The following is a 20,986-nucleotide window of genomic DNA, read 5'->3' on the forward strand; positions in this document are numbered from 1 at the left end:
AACACAAATCATAAAAAAAAATCTTAAATGTATTAAGTTGGTTTTTGGAAATGTATTTGAAATCTCAACGTGTTTGTTGCTTGGAGTGTTACCTACAGCTATATTTCATTTGAAAGTATTTAAATGTAATTTTTACACATTGCTTAGCAAAGATCATGTGCACAACGCGCATGAAAAACATGCTTTTGTTGCTTATGAAATGTACAGGGAAAACCCTACTTTTCAAGTTTTGAACTTCTGCATAACCAAATCCTTAAGGTATTCGTTATCAACTTAAAGCTACAAGAGCAGGTTTTGGACATGAACAAATTGGTGGCTAAGGTCATGTGTGCTGTATTTACTTATCAAATTGAAGCAGAAAATCAGGAAAGCAAACCAAACATACCTGAAATAAAGACAAAGAAGACAAAATGCCACCAAGAATCTTCAATCTTTTGCTAATCTGGGCAGGATGGCTCCACCCTTCCTGTCTGGGAGCTTTCAGTCACACCTCCACCTAACCACTTTACCTCTGCACACGTCTTAACAACTGAAAGAGCAGGCATCTTTGACTTTGATTGTGGATATATGACAAATGTTGAAGAAGAAGTGACCAGCAGGGTTTTTTGCAACTCAAAGGACTAAAATCTTTTTGACAGGTTACAAACAAGTGAGCCATGACTTTGCAAAGGTTTTCACTGGTTGCATTGGTTGTCTAATATCTCTCAACAAGTGCAGATTTTGTCCTGAATAATATACAGCTGGTAAGTGCTATTATAAATTGTTTTGTCATTGTAGTCTGCACTCTGCAAATGATGACTAAAGATTAAGATGAAGGATTGTTATATACGATGCAATAACAGCTATTCCCCCTAATAATTGTTATAAAGTGCCTAAAATTATTGCATGAATTATTGCATAGTAATTCATGCATTGAGTTTGTACTTTGTGTTTTTATGCAGATCTCTTTCCTTTAATGATGCATTGGTAAATAATAATTTTTCAGTCATTATGCTCTGGAGAAGGATCAAATATTCTTTGCTCTTCTGGCCTGTGAAGCTACCAAATCAGTCCCGCATGCAATTACTTTGTTAGCATTTTATAGAATCACAATCATTGCTGTCTGATAACCATTTAGTAAAAAGATACTGCATAGTCTAATACTGACTATTTATTGTATTTAATTTATGAAGTCTGATAACAATGTTCTGCATATAACATTCAGGCAGGTGATGTTAGCACTTTGACTTTTCATATGAAGCCCATTTTCTGTTACATAACACAAGCACTCTTGAGTTGGAAGAGCTAATTTTATCCTTACTAAATCGCTTAAGTCTCATTACTGCCAGAGCACACTTTGTCAGACAGCCTTGATTGACTTGGCATTTGACATGTCCTCCCCTTATGCATTACCATTTGGTTTTTGTTTGTAGAAGAACTAATTCATTGAAATTATATCTTAATTATGTGTTTTTGAGTTTGCATTGAACAGTTATTTTTTCTAGTACATATATATACATATATATATATATATATATATATATATATATACATATATATATATATATATATACATATATATATATATATATGTATGTATGCGTTTGCATAGGATGTTGGCAATGAGTTGTTGTCTGGAGGACAGTGTTTTTAATGTTCTAAAAAAATCATAGTTTCTATGATACTTTTTCCTGCTCAAGTTGATGGTACTGGTGTCATTGAGGTCAAGGTGGTTGAAGTGAGCACAGGGATTCACTGTTACATAACTGTGTACGTCTGTGTTCTCCAGGAGATTTAAAGGCTGCTCAGGGGAGAGTTGATCTTTAGTCAAAGAGGCTTTGGCTTAGACCACAACAAACCTGAGCAATGTGTTGCTTTAAGGACAAAATGAGGATAGAGAGATAGAAGAGTGTATATTAGGATGGAGGGGCAGGTGAACTGCAGTTCATTTTAATTGTTTAATTTTCCAAATTCAAGTCCTGAAAAAGGCCTACAATTACCAGTTTGTTCACACAAAATCTCCTGGAGTCGGTTATCTATTCAGGTCTTTACACATCTTTCATGATAAATTTCACATCTTCAGTACATAGAATAACCCAAATTTGCATTAATTATCATGCAAAGCCCATTAAACAAAGACAAAGATAGCATAACCATGGGCAAGGGCATCTTTAGAACTCTGTTTATTCAAGCTGACGCATCAAATAATTATTATCAAAGACACATTATTAGTACGTTATTTTCTGATGTAATTCAGTTTCATTCAATTTATTTATATAACACCAATTGACACAAAATGTCATTTACAGGCACTTTATAACAACAACATCAATAATAATAATAATAATAATAATAATGCTTTATTGAATTTGACTGCACTTTACATTTTTCAATTCTCAAATTGCTACAACATAAAACCAGAAAAAAGAGCAGGAACTAAAAGCAGCAAAATAAAGATACATTTAAATGTTACAAAATCTTTAAACTTTACTAGACAAATAGATGCAAATTCATATCCAGTTATTAGGGATCAAATACATTTGACATTCAATTCATATTAATTCACCACATTCAAACACTGTCCATACAGTTAGATTTACATTACATATAATTCCATTCAATCCTAATCATACAGTCAAATTCAGTAAATTATTTAATACCTGTTGGTAAAAAGATATCCAAGAAAACACAGACAACTGCATTGTTGACTTTGCAGCTATTTGTCTTCCTGACTAAACATGTGGCAATGGAGGAAAGGAACAACAATCAGAGACTTTCACCAAATTAGGCTTAGTATGAGTAGCTATCAGCCAAGACTGGCTGAGAGAAGAAGAAGCAGAGAAACAATGCACTTGTCCACAAAGAGTTTCTATGGGAAAGAAAAAGAGAAATTATGTATAGTTAATGGCAGCAATAGCTCTTGTTATTAGGTTCATCTGAGAGAGAAACACAGTTAAAATAGAATCACTGAGCCAGTGCTATTATTGAAAAAAAATAAAGACAGTACAAATTGTTAAGCGATTATAAATAGAACATATATTAACTCAAATCAATTTCTATGCTAAAATGCCAGCACATCTTAAAATCATTTTCAGGGCACTATTGACTTTAGATAAATTCCAAAATTATTTATTATTGCAATTAATCTGCCATTATCTTCAATGACCTGGAAAAGATTACTAAGGAAGGGAATAACGTGACACAAGGTTATCATAGTGTTACAATGATAATTTCGAAGAGAACCTAAAGGCAGAACACAAATAGCCAGAGAAAACAAAAAGCCTGAACAATCACTAAGTAGAACTGTGTGGCAGAAACTAACGTAAAGCTGATATGGAGTCAGCAACAAATATCGGAAAAGAACCAAAAAAAAAACATGGAGAACAAATACTGGACAGGATGTAGACTATAGTCGTTTTAGTTGAGTTAACAAGAGGAAGAACAGGTGGTAACGACAGCACGAGACAAGATCAGGGACTCTAAAAGACAACTATAAGTTTATAAGACACCTGAGAATCCAAACTTAAATACTAAAAAAACAAGAAAAAGAAGCAAAACATAAAAACACAAGAACCAAATTTCTTAAACCACAAGATAAAATCATGAGGATATTTACTGAAACTGAACAAAAACTCACAAAGTAAATAACACTATCACTCCTGAATACAAGCTCTTCTGTCTGTATATTTTTCAGTGCCATCAAAATGCAGAAGCAAGTGGAGGTCAGGATGAGCGAGAGCCACATAGACCCAATCGTGGAGACTCCGGAGAATCCATGTTGCAATATCTGTGAAAAGATAATGAAGAACATGGTTCTCACTCTCACAATCCTCGGTAAGTCCATTGTCCCTCTACTTCCATCACTATACACACAATCCATTTATCTTCAGTTCTCATATATCCTGTTCAGGGACTCACAGGGCCTGGAAGCATATTTCAAACAATAGAGTTGTTTGACATTAAGTGGGTCACCAAAAAAGGGGGACTAGAGCAAGTGCATGGTTTAAAAAGCTCCAGTGAAGATTGAGTGTTCCCAGCAGGCTGCCTGGGATCAGTCTATTCCATCTGTCATTTATCTCATGCCTGTAAATGACACGAATATTATCAGAAATGCAGTAAACATATTTCCTTGGTGTTCGTGTTTATCTGATTTGCAAATATTCAGACAGACCTGAACTCTCCTGTAACGTATTTCATCATTTCTGTTTGCTGTTGCTGTTTGGGTATGAATTTGTTTCCCAAATGGAGTTTTGGTGTGTTTTTTCTTAAATTAAGACATCCAGAAAATGAAAGAACAGTTAAAAACAAGTCTGACTTACTGGATATGCACCATTTGTTCCTAGGTAAAGACTGGTGCAGAGGGTGGGTGTGGTTTGCCCCAGATGCCCCATTTAAATTCACCGGTGAGAAAAGCCGACTCCCACTTCAACCATCTGACTGATATCAACCTAACAAAGTTTTTTTGGAGCATAGAAAAAGGTTTATCTGAAATAATAAATAAAGTCAATGAACCAACAGAATAGGATAAATTGCAGACTGTTTGTGAGAGACCCCTGGTAGTTGAAATATTATTATTGCACGTTTACATTATCATGATTAATGACGTAATAAAATGCTATCCCTCTGAGAGGTCACTTCTGATCTTGCCCAGCCAGCAAATGCTTTTCTCACCGCTTCAGAGGAAAACTCCTCTCACACTGTCTTGCCCTGGCTTCTATCAGAGTGATCCACTTGGTAGCTATTAAGGAATCCCCCATCTTAATCTGATTTAAACTTGTTAGCAAAGATTTTGATTCAGTTCATCATACTTCAACATACTTTTGTATGCTGTCTTCCAGGATTATCTGAAAAAAGTGAAAAAAGTTCCATTTACTTTTATGATGGGGATAAAAAATTATAATGAATTTTTAGAAAATCTCTCCTACCATTAGCAATATCAAGTGATAGCCATGTACTTCCCATCATACCTTACATGTGCAATCAATGGAGAGCAGCTGCTGCACCTGGCTCCAACAATTGTGCAGCTGCTGCCTGTCTTTGGGTTCTGAGAAGAACTCAGAACATCAGAGAAAAATCTACCCACACCTTGTAAACGCAGTGGAGCTCAAATGTAAGAGAGTTTAACCTTTTGCATATTGGTTTTAGATTTTTCTGGGTTTTCTGAGTGTTTAATTTAAATACTGGCAATCCTTTTCATACTGTTTCTTGCTATAATTCTTCTTTTTAAAGATTTACCAGAGCAGAGAAAGAAAGGAAATATAAACTAGACTGAAGTAATGGATTTACTTACTGAATCTTCTAAATCTGTACTTATGTTTATTATAAAGGTACAGCAGTCATAATATCTATAGAGGGTGAAGACCTCTACACTGTACCCCTTAGGAAGGTTGTTTAAAATCATTTAAATATTAATGTGGGTTTTTTCTCACTTTGACAGGTGTGTTTCTTGGTTCCATTGCTGGCATGCTTCTACGGCACATATCACCCCTCCCTCCTGACGTTATATTGATCATTGCCTTCCCTGGGGAGATCTTAATGAGGATGCTAAAAATGCTTATTTTGCCTCTCGTTGTTTCCAGTTTGGTCACAGGTGGGTGAGATCCAGTATCTGTGTGGCATGAAATGTTCTGCTAAATTTGCAAACAGGTGTCCTGAAATGAGGTCACATTGTATTTGCTGGTACGTGGGAGCTGGGCTGCAACAGAAGAGTTGGTGTCATTTTTAAATTCTAAAATTTTGGTTTGTTTGGCAAACAAGAAATTCCTTTTAAAGATTACATTTTCTTTAGTAGGGGACTTATCATGTGGAAATTTCACATGTGGTGTTGTTTTTCCACAGTGAGAAGCTATTTTTCTAAAAACAGTTTAGTCGGCATATTGAGTTTGCAACCGTCCCTCTGTTATAGTGGGTAAAATATGAGCATTGAGACCAAATCTCTTTTATGAACATCTAAATCTGTGCAAACTTTTAATTTTATTACATGCCTTTTCTATTGCCAAATATAACAAATAGATGAATAAGCTTTAAGTTGCTAATACAGTAAGATTTAAATCAGATATGATTTCATATCAGATGCCTTTTACAAAAAATGTGAATGCATATAATATACAAATATATAATTTAGAGTTAGAAAATGTCTCTAATGTGAATTTAAGCTCTTGAAATAAAAATATAGAAATATTCTTATATCCTTCATTTTTTAAAGGGGATGTTGCATCTAAATTTTTATTTCCTAATAATACATATTTACTGAATAAATATAGAAAATCCCCTGCATGTCTTTGGAAATTAAAGTTTACATTATTGTTCCTTTTTTTTTCATGTAAACAGCTTTCTTTGCTCTGGCCTTTGACACAGCTTGAGATGCTGGGTGTATGTCTGCATATGTTTGGCTGGGTTGGATTGGATGTGAAAGTTGTTACTTTAGAAGCACTAAATGAAAATATAAATTTGTTTGAATGTATCAATGGATTGTCTCTTAAAAGTGTACAAAGTAAAGAAAAAAGAAACTCCAAATGGGAGGTCATTATTTCTCCTAGATTCCATTTTGTGAAACACTTTTTTCTCTTTCCAACAGGACTCGCTGGTTTGGATGCCAAATCCAGTGGTCGCTTAGGCACGAGGGCGATGGTTTACTACATGTCAACAACGATCATTGCAGCAGTCCTGGGAGTGATCTTGGTGCTGCTCATCCATCCAGGGAATCCCAAACTGAGAGCTAATCTCGGACAAGGAAAGAAGAACGATGATGTCTCCAGCATGGATGCTTTGTTCGATCTCATTCGAAATCTTTTCCCGGAGAATCTGGTGCAGGCCTGTTTCCAGCAGGTAGGAGTCACACAAAGCATTTTCTCTCACCATATAACGTGATGTGTCAGCTGCTCCCACTCATTTCTTTTTTTACCAGTTTTTTATTTTTATTTCTTTCTTCTCCAGATCCAGACAGTAACTACCAAAGTACCCGTGCCAACCAACAGAACGAGAGCACCTCCACAGTTCACAGTTAAAAGGTCACTTCAGTTCAAGAGTGGGATGAATGTCCTAGGTAGGTGCAAATTAAAAAAAACAAACAAACATTATTTTTTAAATAGGTTGGCAATACCATTAAAGAAAAATAAAACATGTTTATTTAAATTATCAGTTATATTTGAAAAAGAAAACCTGGTTTTTTTTTATTAAGCATTTGTAATCCTTTATTTCATTTCTGTGTGAATGTTAAGAGCTATATAAGCTTATGATTTGTAAGTGCTACCAGAAAAAAAAACATTTTTTTTAAATCACTACTTGCTTATATTCTGTCTTTATATTTCTGCATGACCTGTAAATCCTCAATTTCAAGATATACGAGTCTAATTAGACTGTATGAATCAAACATAATGTACAAGAGCTATGCAGGATGCCTAATCCTGTTTCAGATTGATGGTTTAAAATAATTACCATGAATAGGATAATGGATAAAAGTTAGAAAAAGTAAAACAAATTAATTTTCTTTATACAGGGCTGATTGGATTCTTTGTGGCTTTCGGAGTCATCATGGGAAAAATGGGAGAGAAGGCCAAGCTGATGTTGGAGTTTTTCAACGTTCTGAATGAAATTGTTATGAAGCTCGTGAGCGCAATTATGTGGTGAGTGCAAATTCCCACCAATATTGTGTTATGTGCATTCATTTTGAAAGAACGGAAACTGATTAACAACGTTACATTGCATCTCTTTTTAGGTATTCCCCTATTGGTATTGCCTGCCTTATCTGTGGAAAGATAATCTCCATTGCTGACTTGGAGATGGTTGCAAGGCAGCTTGGAATGTACATGGTGACTGTGATAGTAGGCCTCATCATCCATGGAGGCATTTTCCTTCCGCTAATATATTTTGTGATTGTAAAAGAAAATCCCTTCACCTTCTTTATGGGAATATTTCAAGCCTGGGTCACAGCACTTGGAACAGCATCCAGGTAAAATAGACTTGCTTTATATGATATTCAATTTTAACTCTATATCTTTGTCACAATGTTGCACTATGATTGTACAATGCTATATAGTAGCAGCCAGTGACTGTAGAAAGAAAATATTAAGGTGGCTCCTTTAAAGCAGAATACAAAAAATATTCTTACTGTGTGCAAAATATTGTATCTAACTGGGCTTCCTTAGTGTGTCTCATTGTAAAAAATAGTTTTAGCAAATTTTGCCTTTATGTTTTTATTGAAAGTAGTTTTGCTGGACTTTGTTTCTAAATTTGTATGGAATGTGATATCTTTGAGTTTCTAACCGCTCACTCATCTGCTTTCAATAAAAAAAAAAACTGTTCTTTCTCAAGATAAACAAAGTTAAAAACTATTTTCTATTCTTTTTTTTCAGAAAATTTTAACCTAAAAGTTTAGACCATGATAATGATTTTTATAAGCATTATCATAGATAGAGGGAATTTTAACAGTATTGTTGATGACAAATTTTGTGCCTTGCTTAAATTCCTTTATTTATGACCTGATATTCTGTACAACCTGAAAAAAGTATTCAAACCCCTCACTTATTATTTTAAATGTGACTTGATTAAAGGTGCACTGAACCAAATCTTGGGTTTCATTTCCAGTCTCAGAGGTTTTTTCACCTTTACATATTGATTTTAGCTGAATCTGATTATTATTTAAGAACTACAAATTAATGAACATATAAGAACAGCTTGTGAGGACTCATTAATTATTTATATCAGCAGCAAAGTAGATGACAATAACTGTCACTGTAAAACAGGCATGTCAATTGTTTGATACAATTTTATCTGGCCCGCAAGATAATGCACATACCTATATGTAATGGCCCACCATTCTTGATCCATTTCTACACATGCTCAAATAAAACTCTATTGACAGTCTAGAATAGTAGCAGAGAATGTTGTTTTCTTAAGATTAGTGATAAACTTAAAACTATAAACAATAAAACTTCAACATCACTGTCACCATGAAGGTTATTTTTATGTTTTGATTCACCAGTGCCGGTACCTTGCCTGTCACGTTCAGATGCTTAGAGGAAAACCTAGGCATCGACAAGAGAGTTACACGCTTTGTCCTCCCCGTGGGGGCCACCATTAACATGGACGGTACAGCACTCTACGAGGCAGTGGCTGCCATCTTCATCGCTCAAATGAATGGGATTGAGCTGGACTGGGGCCAGATAGTTACTGTGAGGTGAGAATGTGGCTACAGAAAGATACAACAATTTCATGGGAACACATTGTCAAGACAGGCTTAAATTTAAATGTTCTCATATAAATCCAAGAATTTGTTATCCTTCCAGGCATGGTTTTATTATTTATTTATTTATTATTTAGTTTAATATTACTGTTACCTTTTCGAAACATATGTGCCTGCAGTTTCATTTGCTTTATTTTAAAAAACAAATCCTTAGAATGTTCATTATTTAGTTGTTAATTAATTATTTAAATGTAATATTGTATCTAAATTTAATGTTTGAAAGAACATGCAAGCTTTGGCCTCACCTGCTAAAAGCTGAATTTGTCTCCTGTTTAGTATGACAGCCACCTTGGCCAGTGTTGGAGCTGCCAGTATTCCCAGTGCAGGACTCGTGACCATGCTTCTAATTCTCACAGCAGTGGGGCTCCCCACTAAGGACATAAGCCTCCTGGTCGCTGTTGATTGGCTGCTGTGAGTTGCACACCAACATTGCTTTCATTATTCAAAATATAAGGGTTCCCAGATATTTCAACTCAACATAAAGGCTATATTGGCTTTTTTTAAGTTCACTGTTTAAAAATTATATGAAGACTTAAGTTACCACACACTAATAAAAATTAAAAAAATATATATATCTGACAAGTGCAAAAAAAAAACCTGAAACATTTAAATAACTGAAAACCTGTTTTACAACATGCTTTCTTTATGACAGCAAAATACGTTATAAGTTGTCTTCTTAATACCATGTTAGCATTAATTAATTTTCATAATTTCAGATATTCTGCAGTATAAAGACTTTTAAGAAGACATGCAATGTTTGATAATTTAGGAAATCACATCCATCTATCTATCTATTTTCTATATCTAAATAATCCTTGCATGTTCAGAGTGTGGGTATGTGGAGGTGTCTTCACCAATGCACTGGCAGAAGGTGGGTACACTGCACCTACCACTGCTCACCAAGCTGCCATTGATTACACTCCAATCATTTTAATCAGTGATAGGTAAATAAGTAATAACTGATTCATACAAGCATAATTTGAACTGCCAATGGTGATTAATGTCATTCCTGACATCATGACTTCGAAGAAGAAATATAAAGAGTCAAGTTTGAAAATCATAATATACCAGCAGGAGAGTAAAAAATAAATCTATTTGCAATATTTACAACCATCTAATCAAAGTCTGGAGGAAATATTTCTGTTTGAACTACAGCTGCTTAGTACAATAACACTGATTGTAGTTGTAGGCGTGATTCATGAGACTCTGAAGACAGTTTACCCTGATCTTCTCCAGAAAGATTTTGGTTGTTCAGCTAATCATTTATTTATATGTTTGTCCTTTCTGTCTTTTGTCAACATGCAGCGATCGTTTCCGTACCTCAGTTAATGTGGTTGGGGACTCCTATGGCGCGGGTATTGTTTACCACCTTTCCAAAGACGAACTTGACATGTATGATGCCCAACAGACTCGTATGGATGACTTTGAGATGGCAAAGACACAGTCTTTCTTTGAAAACAACACCAACCAGAATGTGTATACTCACCACAACTCAATCGTGATAGACGACTGCAAGGTACATTTCACATTAACAGACATAGAGACATGTATGTAGAGAAGCCCCTCAGCTCTGTGTTTGTCCTATGTGTGTGTTTGTTTCTCTTTTTCTTTATATAAATGATTCCTGTATGTGTCTTTGGTCATAGCAATTGTCATATTTTCATTCATGAAAATATATTTAAAGGTGGTGAAACTCTAAGATAAATATGTCTATATTTATTTGTTCACCTACACATGATTTGAAGAAGCAGTTTTTGTGATACCAGGTTCAACAAAAACAAAGTTTGTACTTTTCTATGTTGGGTTTTACTAATCAAGAAGTCACATAAAATCTAGCTTTATTAGCAGTGTTTTCTTGTTGATGTTTATATTTAACTTTTGTATACTTTTGTTCTGTTGTGATATTGCTTTTGCTTAATTGGACATGTATTTATGGCAACCCTAACCAAATTACTTGTCAATCAATGGGTATGTTTTTAAGATCTTTTCAGCCACTGGTATACATAAAGACTGCTGATTCACCATATGATTATCATTATTATCACAAGCAATTCATAAATGCCTCTCTCAGACTTGTTCCTGTAGCTCTTTTTGTTTACAAACAGCCTGTGTTTTACTATCAGTATTGTAATTCAGTTGGGGAGAGAATCCATAAAATACATGACCAACTATGGAGAGCTATGTTGCTGTTCTCAGTAAGAGGAACATGTGAACTGAACGACTGTATCATTCCATTTGTTTATAATATGGCATATTTGTCTATTTTGGGGATTTATAAACTAAAGTCTGTCCAAAGGACAATGACTCGAATGCAATGAAGGAATGGCTTCTCTTCCCTCAACCACTGATCATTTGTTTTATAATGGTGCCTTGGTCCAAATAGTTAGCTGTTTTTGATAATTGCTTTCAGGTCAAAAATGGCAACACTCCGGAGTTCTCTATTGTTGAGGAGGATCCGTGGAATTTCAAGTAATGCAGATTCAGCACTCGGGCCTGAGTTTGATCCGCTTTAACTTTCTGAGGACACAAATTTAATAATGCAAATAAGACGAAAAAAGAAAAAGACTTATGTGCAAAGACACAGAAATAGTAGACGACAAAGAATGGAAACTCTACTGCAAGAGCAAATGGAGAGTTCACTTGCTGTCCTGGGTAACCACTGGAGGACGCTGTGCTTTAGCATCTTAAATTTGATCTTGCTTCTGGAAGTTTATGCGTACAGATAAACTGGAACAAACTGGAATGTGCGCATCAATCAATTCTCAAGTCAAAGAGGTGGCTGACGACAATCAGAACCTTACCCAGGGTTGCTGCATTCCTTCTTTCCTGTCAAGACTAAACCCTCTTCTTTATTTTGCAACAAATGATTTCTATATTGTTGTGTTTAAGAACTTGCTCTATGACCTAAGGGACAAAAACACAAAAATATTGGAAATATTGCCTTGGCAGTCAAGATTGTAACAATGAATCATAATCAAATAAGACAAATGTTGGAGAAATCCAAGCTTCAGTATTAAATGTTTGACATTCCCAGTGGCGTAATTTCCATTGCTGCTTTGTACTAAGCCACTAAATAGTTTTTCACTTGGTCTGTTAACTTTGATTTAACCAAAGGTTTAAAAAATAGAACATAAACCAAATGAAACTTGACTTCTGCTGGCATTAAACTTAAAGTTTAGGACTGTTAAACATAGCATTACCTCTGACTGTTTGATTTATGGGATTATACCCTCATGCACGTGGTCAAGCCTAAGAAGTGGAGCTTAAGACCTAAGACTGGGAGTGGCTTCTAAAAGTAGGAACAAACAGAACAGAATGTGTTGCAGAGAGTAAATCTGTTAAAATTTGTTGCTGTGTTTATTTATTTATCCATTTCTACTTTATGTGTCTGTTTTTATGTGGGAACCGATGTGTGTCTGTTTGCCTATGTCCTGGAATGATGTGTGATCATTATTGTGCATTTTGGGCGGAAAAGAGACAGATTAAATGTTAAACAAAGCTAGAGGTTCAACGAGAGAAAACAAAAAGGGGTTTCCTCTGAAAATCTATGTAGACTATAGTGTTGTGTGCTTTATTATAAACTGTTTTTTTCTGTGCTATATGACAACCTTGCCTTGAAGATGTCACTTCCAGAGTGTGATCACTTTGACTAAGATATTTCTGGACTAAAGATACTAAGCTTTTTAGTAGACTTAAGTTCACCCAATAGGTTTGCAGAGAAAATAAAGCATTTGAGGATGGCTGGGCCTTCTCATAAGATTATATTATATTTTGTACATTTTTCACATCAGATTCGCATATAAATAACAAGCTTGTAATTGGATCTAGACTTAATTAGCTATGGTCACATCTGTTTAGCAAGTGCACTCTAAATTCTGCCTCAAGCAATTGCATAAATCCAACGCTGTAACAACAAGGTCACTGAATGTTGTTTTCACATGGTTTTGAGTATCACAGGGTAGAAAATAATTGATCCGGGCAAACAACTAGATTATTTATTTTTATTTTATATGAGCAGCAGCTTATATATCCATGTTTAAAGTGCCTGCCTGCACTTTGTGTATATATCCACTTTTAGAGGTATTTTACAAATCAAGTTCATAGACTTGACATTTTTTGTGTGTTATTGTGTTTTGCTATACTAAATGTTTCTATAAGGACTATTCTTATAATTAACAGTGTTAAAAAAATGTTAGGGCAATGCTATTTCTGTATTTATTTATTGGCCCAATAGGCGTTTTAATGGGCTGTGAGAGAGTAAAATAAAGCAATAATGAAACTATTTCACATTTTGTTTGGAAAGAATTTGAATACAAATTTTATGACTGACCACATGAAGACTGTATTTAAAGGTTTAGATTCTGCTGAGGTGGCTTTTAGTGTGTGGGAATTTTGATGTTGGCAGCTACAGTATGCCTACATGAAAAAAATAGTATGGCTTTGTCCAACTTGTGCATATTCTGATTTATATTAAAGTTCTGTTATCTATAAGTAAAATGCATCAAATTCCTTTATTGATTGTTTTTCTGATTTGAAATATATTCATAGTCAATTGGCCTCATTTAGTGTTTTTATTAACATGTAAAATTTTAGATAACATGTTAATTGTTTATATTTTCCTTTTTATTCAACGCACATATTGAAGAAAGAATTAAATTTTTCCCTGCGTTTGACGCTGGCTGACTACATGCTAACAGAACTGAATGGGCTTGTACCAAACAATTGAAAATGGTGTGAATAAATGTTTTAAGATTTTGTGTAAATATGAAATAAAAACACAAATAAATATTTACTGATGAGTTGCTGTTGTGTTTATTTCCGGTCCGACGTGGGATGCAATGAATATTGGGCAAGTGCATTTCACAACCTTTGAAGTGCTGTGTGGGAGAGTTAGCAGGCCAAGCACTGTTCAGTGTTCCCAGCTTGCATAATGAAAATGGCAAAGCAGCAGAGTAGCTTCATGTAAGTTAGAGCTCACAATACATTCTTCAATAAGATTACTACAAAGATGCTGAAATAATATTAAAACAAATAAACATTTTAAAAAACTAAATTGAAAGAATACAATAAAAAAGGAAAAAAAATATACATTGCAAAATCTTTTGTTGTTGAAATGAAATAAATGACATCTGTGCACCATACCCGAATGTTTGTCTATCTTACAAGTAATAAAACAGCTGATTATGGCAATAAATATATCAGCTATTGTTTTACATTTCAAGTGTGGCTCTCTGTAAAGCTTTTGAAAGGCATTATTAAAAAAAGAAATGACTAAAAATAGATCTTTGTCTTTCAGACAAAGCCCAGAACTGTGATATTCTGTAGAAATAATTCTTCTCAATAGTCCAGTTGTGTTCCTCTGATCTTATGTTCTTTAAAAAAACAGTCTTGTGATTTACAGATAAGTCCCCAGAAGGCAAGTCTCTCAACCTCAGTTTGATGAATAACAATCAGCAAGATCGTCCAGTGGAATAACCGTGTACTCAGCATCCTTTCCATTCTCTTTGGGCTCTTCTTTGTGCAGGAACGTCTGCATCTCCTGCTCCCTCTTCTGGTTTGAGGCATTAGTTTTGTTCTCGGATGTCTGGCTTGGACCATTCCATCTACACATTAAAAGTTAGTAAGTTAAAAGCTGTTACGTAAGCATAAGTTCAGCACTCAAAGAGTTTATAGGTATAAAGAGTAATTGATCTTCTAATAATTAGGTCTTACTTGTCTCTGGTAGCAATGGCAGCAAAAAGGGTTATAAGTGCTGCCAGACCAACAAGAAATCCAACAATAATGATCCAATCTGGACAAATGGGAAAATGGGTTACTTAAACGTATTTTCTTGAGCCACAAATAGATTATATTAAAAATGATGTTTAAACTCACCAGGTGTTTGTCTTTTGTTCTTGTTTGAATTTGGAATTGAGCCTAAAAGGTCAGGAAAAGCCAGATTTAGTTATACACTAGCACAACAAACTCAAATATTTATTTAAACTGTAATTTTAATGTAGTGACAGAAAATGTACCATAAGGAAGCTGAACTTGTTTTTTTGAATCTTCTGTCATGGAAATGACCTCATTAGGAACATTGTTCAAATTGAAGATTCTAGCTTGACGAGTTCCCTTTTGAGATTTTTGGGGGGTTGTTGATTGTACAGACTGCTCTGTGGAGGTAGGGGTGGATGTAGTTGAAGCACTCAGAGTTTTTATGGTACTTAAACTGGAAACTGAGCTGTCACCACTACCCTGTGCTGTGAAATCTGTTATTGGCTGTAGAGATGTTTGAATGGCCGTGGAAAGTTCAGGTGATTCTGTTTTAGAGGAAAGGAAGCTTTGTGTGGTATCACTTTCCTCAAGTGAGATATCAAAGATTGGTTTCGGAGATGCAGGAATAGTTGTTGTTTCAGGTGTTTTGGTTATTGGCGATGTAGGCGTCTCTAAGAAACCACTGCCCTCGCTTGATATGTCAAAGGATGGCTGCAGAGATGCTTGAATAATTGTGGACGTTTCAGGTGATTCAGCATAGATTTCTAAGAACCCACTGCCTTCGGTTAGGACTTTGAAAGACGGCTGCTGGGATGCCTGAACGGTTGTGTTTCTTTTGGGTGGCTCAGTTGTGGATGATGTGCCAAAAAAGTGTTCAACAAGGAACCCATCTGTCATGGCCTCTTCTAGAACGTCCTCCTCTGGCCTGGCAGGAATCTGGGTCATAGCTAGAACAAAGAAAAACCCATGAATAAACTGATATATATACTAACTGGTCCTGACATGAGCGGAAAGGAAAGTTACTGAGCTCTTTTATCTATTACAACAGAACTTAAGAAAGCTTATTTGCTTGACCACAAATTATTGTGTTAACTTGTTTTGCACAGTGCTTTGACATAAGGTGTGGTGGGAACACTAATGATTAACCTGAATGACTAATCACTGGGCAACAATAGAAAGCATCACTTTGGCAAAGTCTCATACTCAAAATTTGACACACCTACATTATCACAACAATGATGACTGATTATAAGGTGCCTCTTTTTTACTACAAAAGATAGGTTTGTTGAAGAGGATGCAACAGGACAAAGTTATGAAGTCAGCTAGCTGGTAAGCATTCAAATGATAATTGTTTTGCCCATGCAAATGTATATCCTGATATTTTCTGTATGCTGCTGTATCTTTCTGTATATGCAAATTATCACTGATTTTATGTTCAAAAAATATTTACTGTTTTTAGAAGTTTGAAGTTCATGTTTGTTATTTATGTCAATGTTATACTGCAACATCCATATATCAGTATATTTTGACATGGATTATTGTCCAACTTTTATTTGTTACAAACGTATATACATTTCAGTTTGTCCTTGATTATTGTTTATTCCTAAACCTTAAGAGTTTAGAAATAAACATTAAGAGATTATTAGCCACACCCTGACTCATGGTCAATGATGGTGAGTCAGAATTTGCATTTATGCCATCCACATTTTATTTTGGTGGAAGGGATTTCTCACACAACAATGTGCTATTATCAACAAATCAATAGTAAAATTTTGAATAAAACTCATTTATATTTTTAGATATTAGGTAATAATAAATATACTGGTGTTAGGAGGTATGGAAAGACTTTCTTCATTACTGAAAACAATAAACCGCAGTCAGGGATAATTACAAATACATAAAAGTAAAGGGCCTTAACTTTAAATCACACACCTTTATCATGCTTTTTTTGCAAGTCATGTTCAGATCAGGTGTTCCACCTATGAGGTTACCCGTGCCCAAACGGGTGTAACAGCTAATGCTGATATTTGGTTTCACCGTAATCAAGATCAACACATAAATGCACCTCTTGGAGCTCACACGTTTTTACAAAGACCTCTCTGTGTTCTCTTGGGGTGGCATTGAGATGTGAGCAGCAGCTATGAAATACGACTCGTGCAGAAGGAGTTAGACCTGAAAAGTACAGATAGCTTTAGGTACGTGCTGAATATATTTATAAAAACGTTTTAACATTCTAAAGAATGCTTAGAATTTTGGGATGATTTTTGTAAAGCTTACTTTTTATTTCTGAATGGATTTTGAGTATGATCATTACAATTATAACATCAAATTGATTTAAAAAACATAATAGATAAGCAAGATAAAAAGCAATCTCTTACATTCAATAGGTGAAGAGTGGATCACAGCAAGAAGTCCAAGAAAAACCCCTAGCAGAAGACTCCTCATCTTCATAATTCAATTCAATTCAATTCAAAAATACTTTATTAATAAAGTTTTATAATAGTAGCAGCCCTAACTTTTAGACAGTGCAGTGTGAACCTGAGGCAGATGAATCATGTCTCTGCCTTTTATACGTAGCACTAGGTACGTGTCACATCGGGATAATGGTTGGTAATATGCAAATGCACAGGCAGACACACCTGTTCATAAACGCCCCTCCTCCACACATTTTCCCATGCTTCTTTCCTTCCTCCTCAAGCAGAGCTTGACAAATAGCAGATGACAGGTATGAAAAAAAGAGATAACACAAGTCTTTGTCATATTTTCATATTACATGGAAAAATGTATCAGAAAAAATTATACGTCAGTGCCAAAACAGCCTTTTGATCTCTTTTAAATTAATAAGAAATTTTACAGCTGTGGTGTTAATTACACCACAGGTTTCTACTATGTTTTGGTTTTATGGGTCCAAACTCAAAACAGCCATAAATAATAATGACAACTATTATAATACAATTCTGTTTTAGACACAAACAGACTCCTATGAGAGTGAAGACATATGCAATACCATGATTAACTTTAAACAAAAGCGTCACAGAAATAAAAAAGACAGAAATTACATAAAGGAGAAAAAAGAACAGGAACAAAAAAGCACATACAAGAAGCTCTGTGATGATCACGTCATATCGGAATTGGAAAGTACATATAAGTTAAAATGTATGATGGGAGTTTGCCACCACAGCACAACCAATACAGTATATTTTTAGGTTTCTGCCTGTCCACTCTATTTCCACAAATCAGTTTTAGTGAACAAGGTTTTCTCTTCTTCCAAATTGAAGAAACGATCCATTACATAATTTTGGCAAACAAAACTTAAATCTGACAATTAAAAACTGTTTAAGCTAAAAATATTAGTACATGTTGTTTGTTGTCACAGTTGAAACTGGAATAAAGATTTAGCTGCATATTAGGGTTGACATAAGAAAAAAAAGTGGCATAATTAGTGCCAGGATAAGTGATGGACTGGTAAGTATTCCACTTGGTATAGCATTTTAATTAGAGCATGGGAAACACAGAAACTACACCTCATACTGTGTGACACTGCTTTAACAAAAGTGTAAACTCTCTCCTGATGACTGGGAAATATATTGAAAATTGCTCAAGATTTCAGCACATCATAAATTATATTCAGTTTTGGAGACAAATCAAACAATACACCCTTCTTGTCACACTTTCCTATCATCCCATCTTCTTTCCTTCCCATGTCACAGAAGAACAGGAAGATAAATCTTAATCTTTTTCCTTGGCTTTGCTACACATGTTTAAAGATGTGATTCTTGACTTAGCTTGAAAAGTTTTGCCACAAACATATCTCTGTTTCGTCTCACTGGAGGTTGTGTGTACTATACACTACATAATGGCTGTTGTGATAAGTTTAGACTCGACAAAAACTGAAGTGTCACTGAAGAGCTGTAGCTGCAGGTTATCTGGCACATACGTGAAGTTACAACATGCGTCATGAATTACTCAGCATGTGTGGGTGGGTGCTTGTCCAAGCTTGTGTTCCACACCCAGCACAGGCTCTGGTTTCTGACACCAGAAAGAATGGAATTTTACAGTGCATTACCTATGATGCGGAGTATAATGACTAGGTGCAAACACAATACTCACTTTTACACAGGTGTAATGGGAAGTTTTCTGTCGCTAGACACTGTTGTGATTCTCAGTCAGGCTCATCTCATGGGTGTCTAGTCAGTGTGTAATAGAAGACAGTTTTACCCTAACTGCATCATGTACAAAAAACATCATGTGATGTAAAGTATGATGGGCCAGGCCAATATCTATTTAACAGTCCTACAAGTAATTATTCTGTTTTAGCTTTTTGGGCACACTTCAGAACAATAATAATGATTTCACTTATTAAGGGACAAATATTATAACCAACCTCTCTCTACTTTAAAAAGTAACTGACCCCTGTCAAATCGAACCAACTGCCTAAATAGAACATGAACTAGGCTAAATGATCTCAAAACCAGCACATTACACCCTGATCTAGATGCATTCATGAGTAAATATGAAACAAAGTCATTGATATCTATCATCTATTAGCATCATATTATCTACATCCATCAATTTTCTTTACCCACCTATTTCATACAGGGTCACAGGGAAGCTGGTATCTATCTCAAGCGGTCTATGGGCGAGAGGCAGGGTACATCCTGGACAGGTCACCAGTCTATCGCAGGGCAACAGAGAGACATACAAGACAAACAACGATGCACACACCCATTCATACCTAAGCACAACTGAGAGAGACCAACTGGCCTAACAGTCATGTTTTGGACTGTGAGAGGACGCTGAAATAACCAGAGAGAACCCATGCATGCATGGGGAGAACGTGCAAACTCCCCCCGGCTGTGAGTTGAAAGCAGTAGCTTCACGCTGCAAGGCAACAGTTTTACCAACTGTGCCACCGTGCAGCCCGCTAGTATCTACAAATGGAGAAAAGAAATGGAGCAGTAATGAACCTTTACAGGAGTAACATGTGTACCAAAATAACTTCAGAAGTGCTTAGATGCCTTATATAGGAGTTCAGAACAAAACCCAAAACATTTAAAGCACTCCAGGCCTAGTGTACCTAAGTTAAGGTCAGTGTTCATGATTCAATTCTAAAAAAGAGACCGGGCAAAAATGGCATCTATGGGACAGTTTCAAGATGAAAAGCACTGTTGGCCAAAAAGAACACAAAAGCCTATCTCACATTTGCCCCAAAATGACTTTTAGAAAAATATTCTGTGAACTAAAGACACAATATCTGTAGAAAATAATTACACTAACAGGGTTACCATTGAATGGTTAACAAAACGAAAGAGTTTGGAGTAGCCTATTCAAATTACGATCTTGAATGATTTATCTTGATCATTAAGCCTTGTTCTCCTCTTTTGTGTCCTTTGATTTGATTTGTTTAGTCTTGAGCCTATTGAGCACTGACATATTTTATTGTTCTCGTTATGTTTAGATGTGTTTTTTTCTTGTGTGTGTGTGTTGTTGTGTGTGTTCCTGTCTTGGCATCACAGTGAGAACCATTTTCCCGATTTCACCATCAAATTGAGGACCGTTTGTACCAAAGTGAGGACATTTTGCTGGTCCTCACGACCTATTTTGCTAACGGTTAGGTTTAGGACTAAGGTAAGGTCCTCACTACATATAGCAAAACAAGAGTGTGTGTGTGCAAGTGTTGATTTGAATCATTGAAAAACAAATAAAATAACCTTGAACTTTGAAAATTTTTATGGTTTTCAATCGCAAGTCTGGATATGAGGCAGCAGACACATAGCCTCTGGGATAAAAATTCATTACATTTAAGCGATAGAAAGCAAAAACACAGTTTCTTAAAAGAAATGTCTGTCCACAAGCACATCTTATTTTTAGGGGTCTAAATTTTATCATACACATATTTTCCTCATGTGCATTCATCTAGTTTATCTTAAACTTTCACACTTTCAATACGGCAGATTACACAGAAAAAAACTATTTTCCTGTTCTTGTATAATGAATTGCCTGAATGGA

At 35.3% G+C, this 20,986-nt stretch overlaps 2 protein-coding genes and 1 long non-coding RNA gene across 5 annotated transcripts; 1 reads left to right on the plus strand and 2 right to left on the minus strand.

Annotated features, from left to right (window-relative positions):
- Positions 1-527: 527 nt before the first annotated feature.
- Positions 528-14,022, plus strand: LOC124867552 (excitatory amino acid transporter 2-like). Its single transcript, XM_047364044.1, has 11 exons — positions 528-743; positions 3,674-3,813; positions 5,417-5,569; positions 6,557-6,807; positions 6,916-7,024; positions 7,478-7,604; positions 7,697-7,930; positions 8,963-9,157; positions 9,500-9,634; positions 10,529-10,739; positions 11,634-14,022. The coding sequence occupies exons 2-11, from the start codon at positions 3,684-3,686 to the stop codon at positions 11,694-11,696; spliced, it is 1,608 nt and encodes a 535-aa protein (XP_047220000.1). The 5' UTR covers positions 528-743; positions 3,674-3,683; the 3' UTR covers positions 11,697-14,022.
- On the minus strand, positions 2,350-9,557 carry LOC124867554. Its single transcript, XR_007038100.1, has 3 exons — positions 9,469-9,557; positions 3,617-3,766; positions 2,350-2,848 (listed from the first exon to the last, which is right to left on the minus strand). It is a non-coding gene; the product is annotated as an uncharacterized LOC124867554 (long non-coding RNA).
- On the minus strand, positions 13,782-18,967 carry LOC124867553 (flocculation protein FLO11-like). 3 transcript variants are annotated; one of them, XM_047364046.1, is made up of 6 exons: positions 17,356-18,967; positions 17,043-17,149; positions 15,238-15,924; positions 15,098-15,139; positions 14,936-15,014; positions 13,782-14,826 (listed from the first exon to the last, which is right to left on the minus strand). In XM_047364046.1, exons 3-6 carry the CDS (start codon positions 15,920-15,922, stop codon positions 14,655-14,657), a joined length of 978 nt encoding a protein of 325 aa, XP_047220002.1. In that variant the 5' UTR covers positions 15,923-15,924; positions 17,043-17,149; positions 17,356-18,967; the 3' UTR covers positions 13,782-14,654. The 3 variants fall into 3 exon arrangements, with proteins under 3 accessions (XP_047220002.1, XP_047220001.1, XP_047220003.1); XM_047364045.1 differs by lacking the exon at positions 17,043-17,149 and having other exon boundaries at positions 17,356-18,966; XM_047364047.1 differs by lacking the exon at positions 17,356-18,967 and having other exon boundaries at positions 16,910-17,048.
- Positions 18,968-20,986: the final 2,019 nt, after the last annotated feature.

Source organism: Girardinichthys multiradiatus, chromosome 4 (genome assembly GCF_021462225.1).
Source record: "Girardinichthys multiradiatus isolate DD_20200921_A chromosome 4, DD_fGirMul_XY1, whole genome shotgun sequence".
In the NCBI taxonomy this organism is placed as follows: Eukaryota; Metazoa; Chordata; class Actinopteri; order Cyprinodontiformes; family Goodeidae; genus Girardinichthys; species Girardinichthys multiradiatus.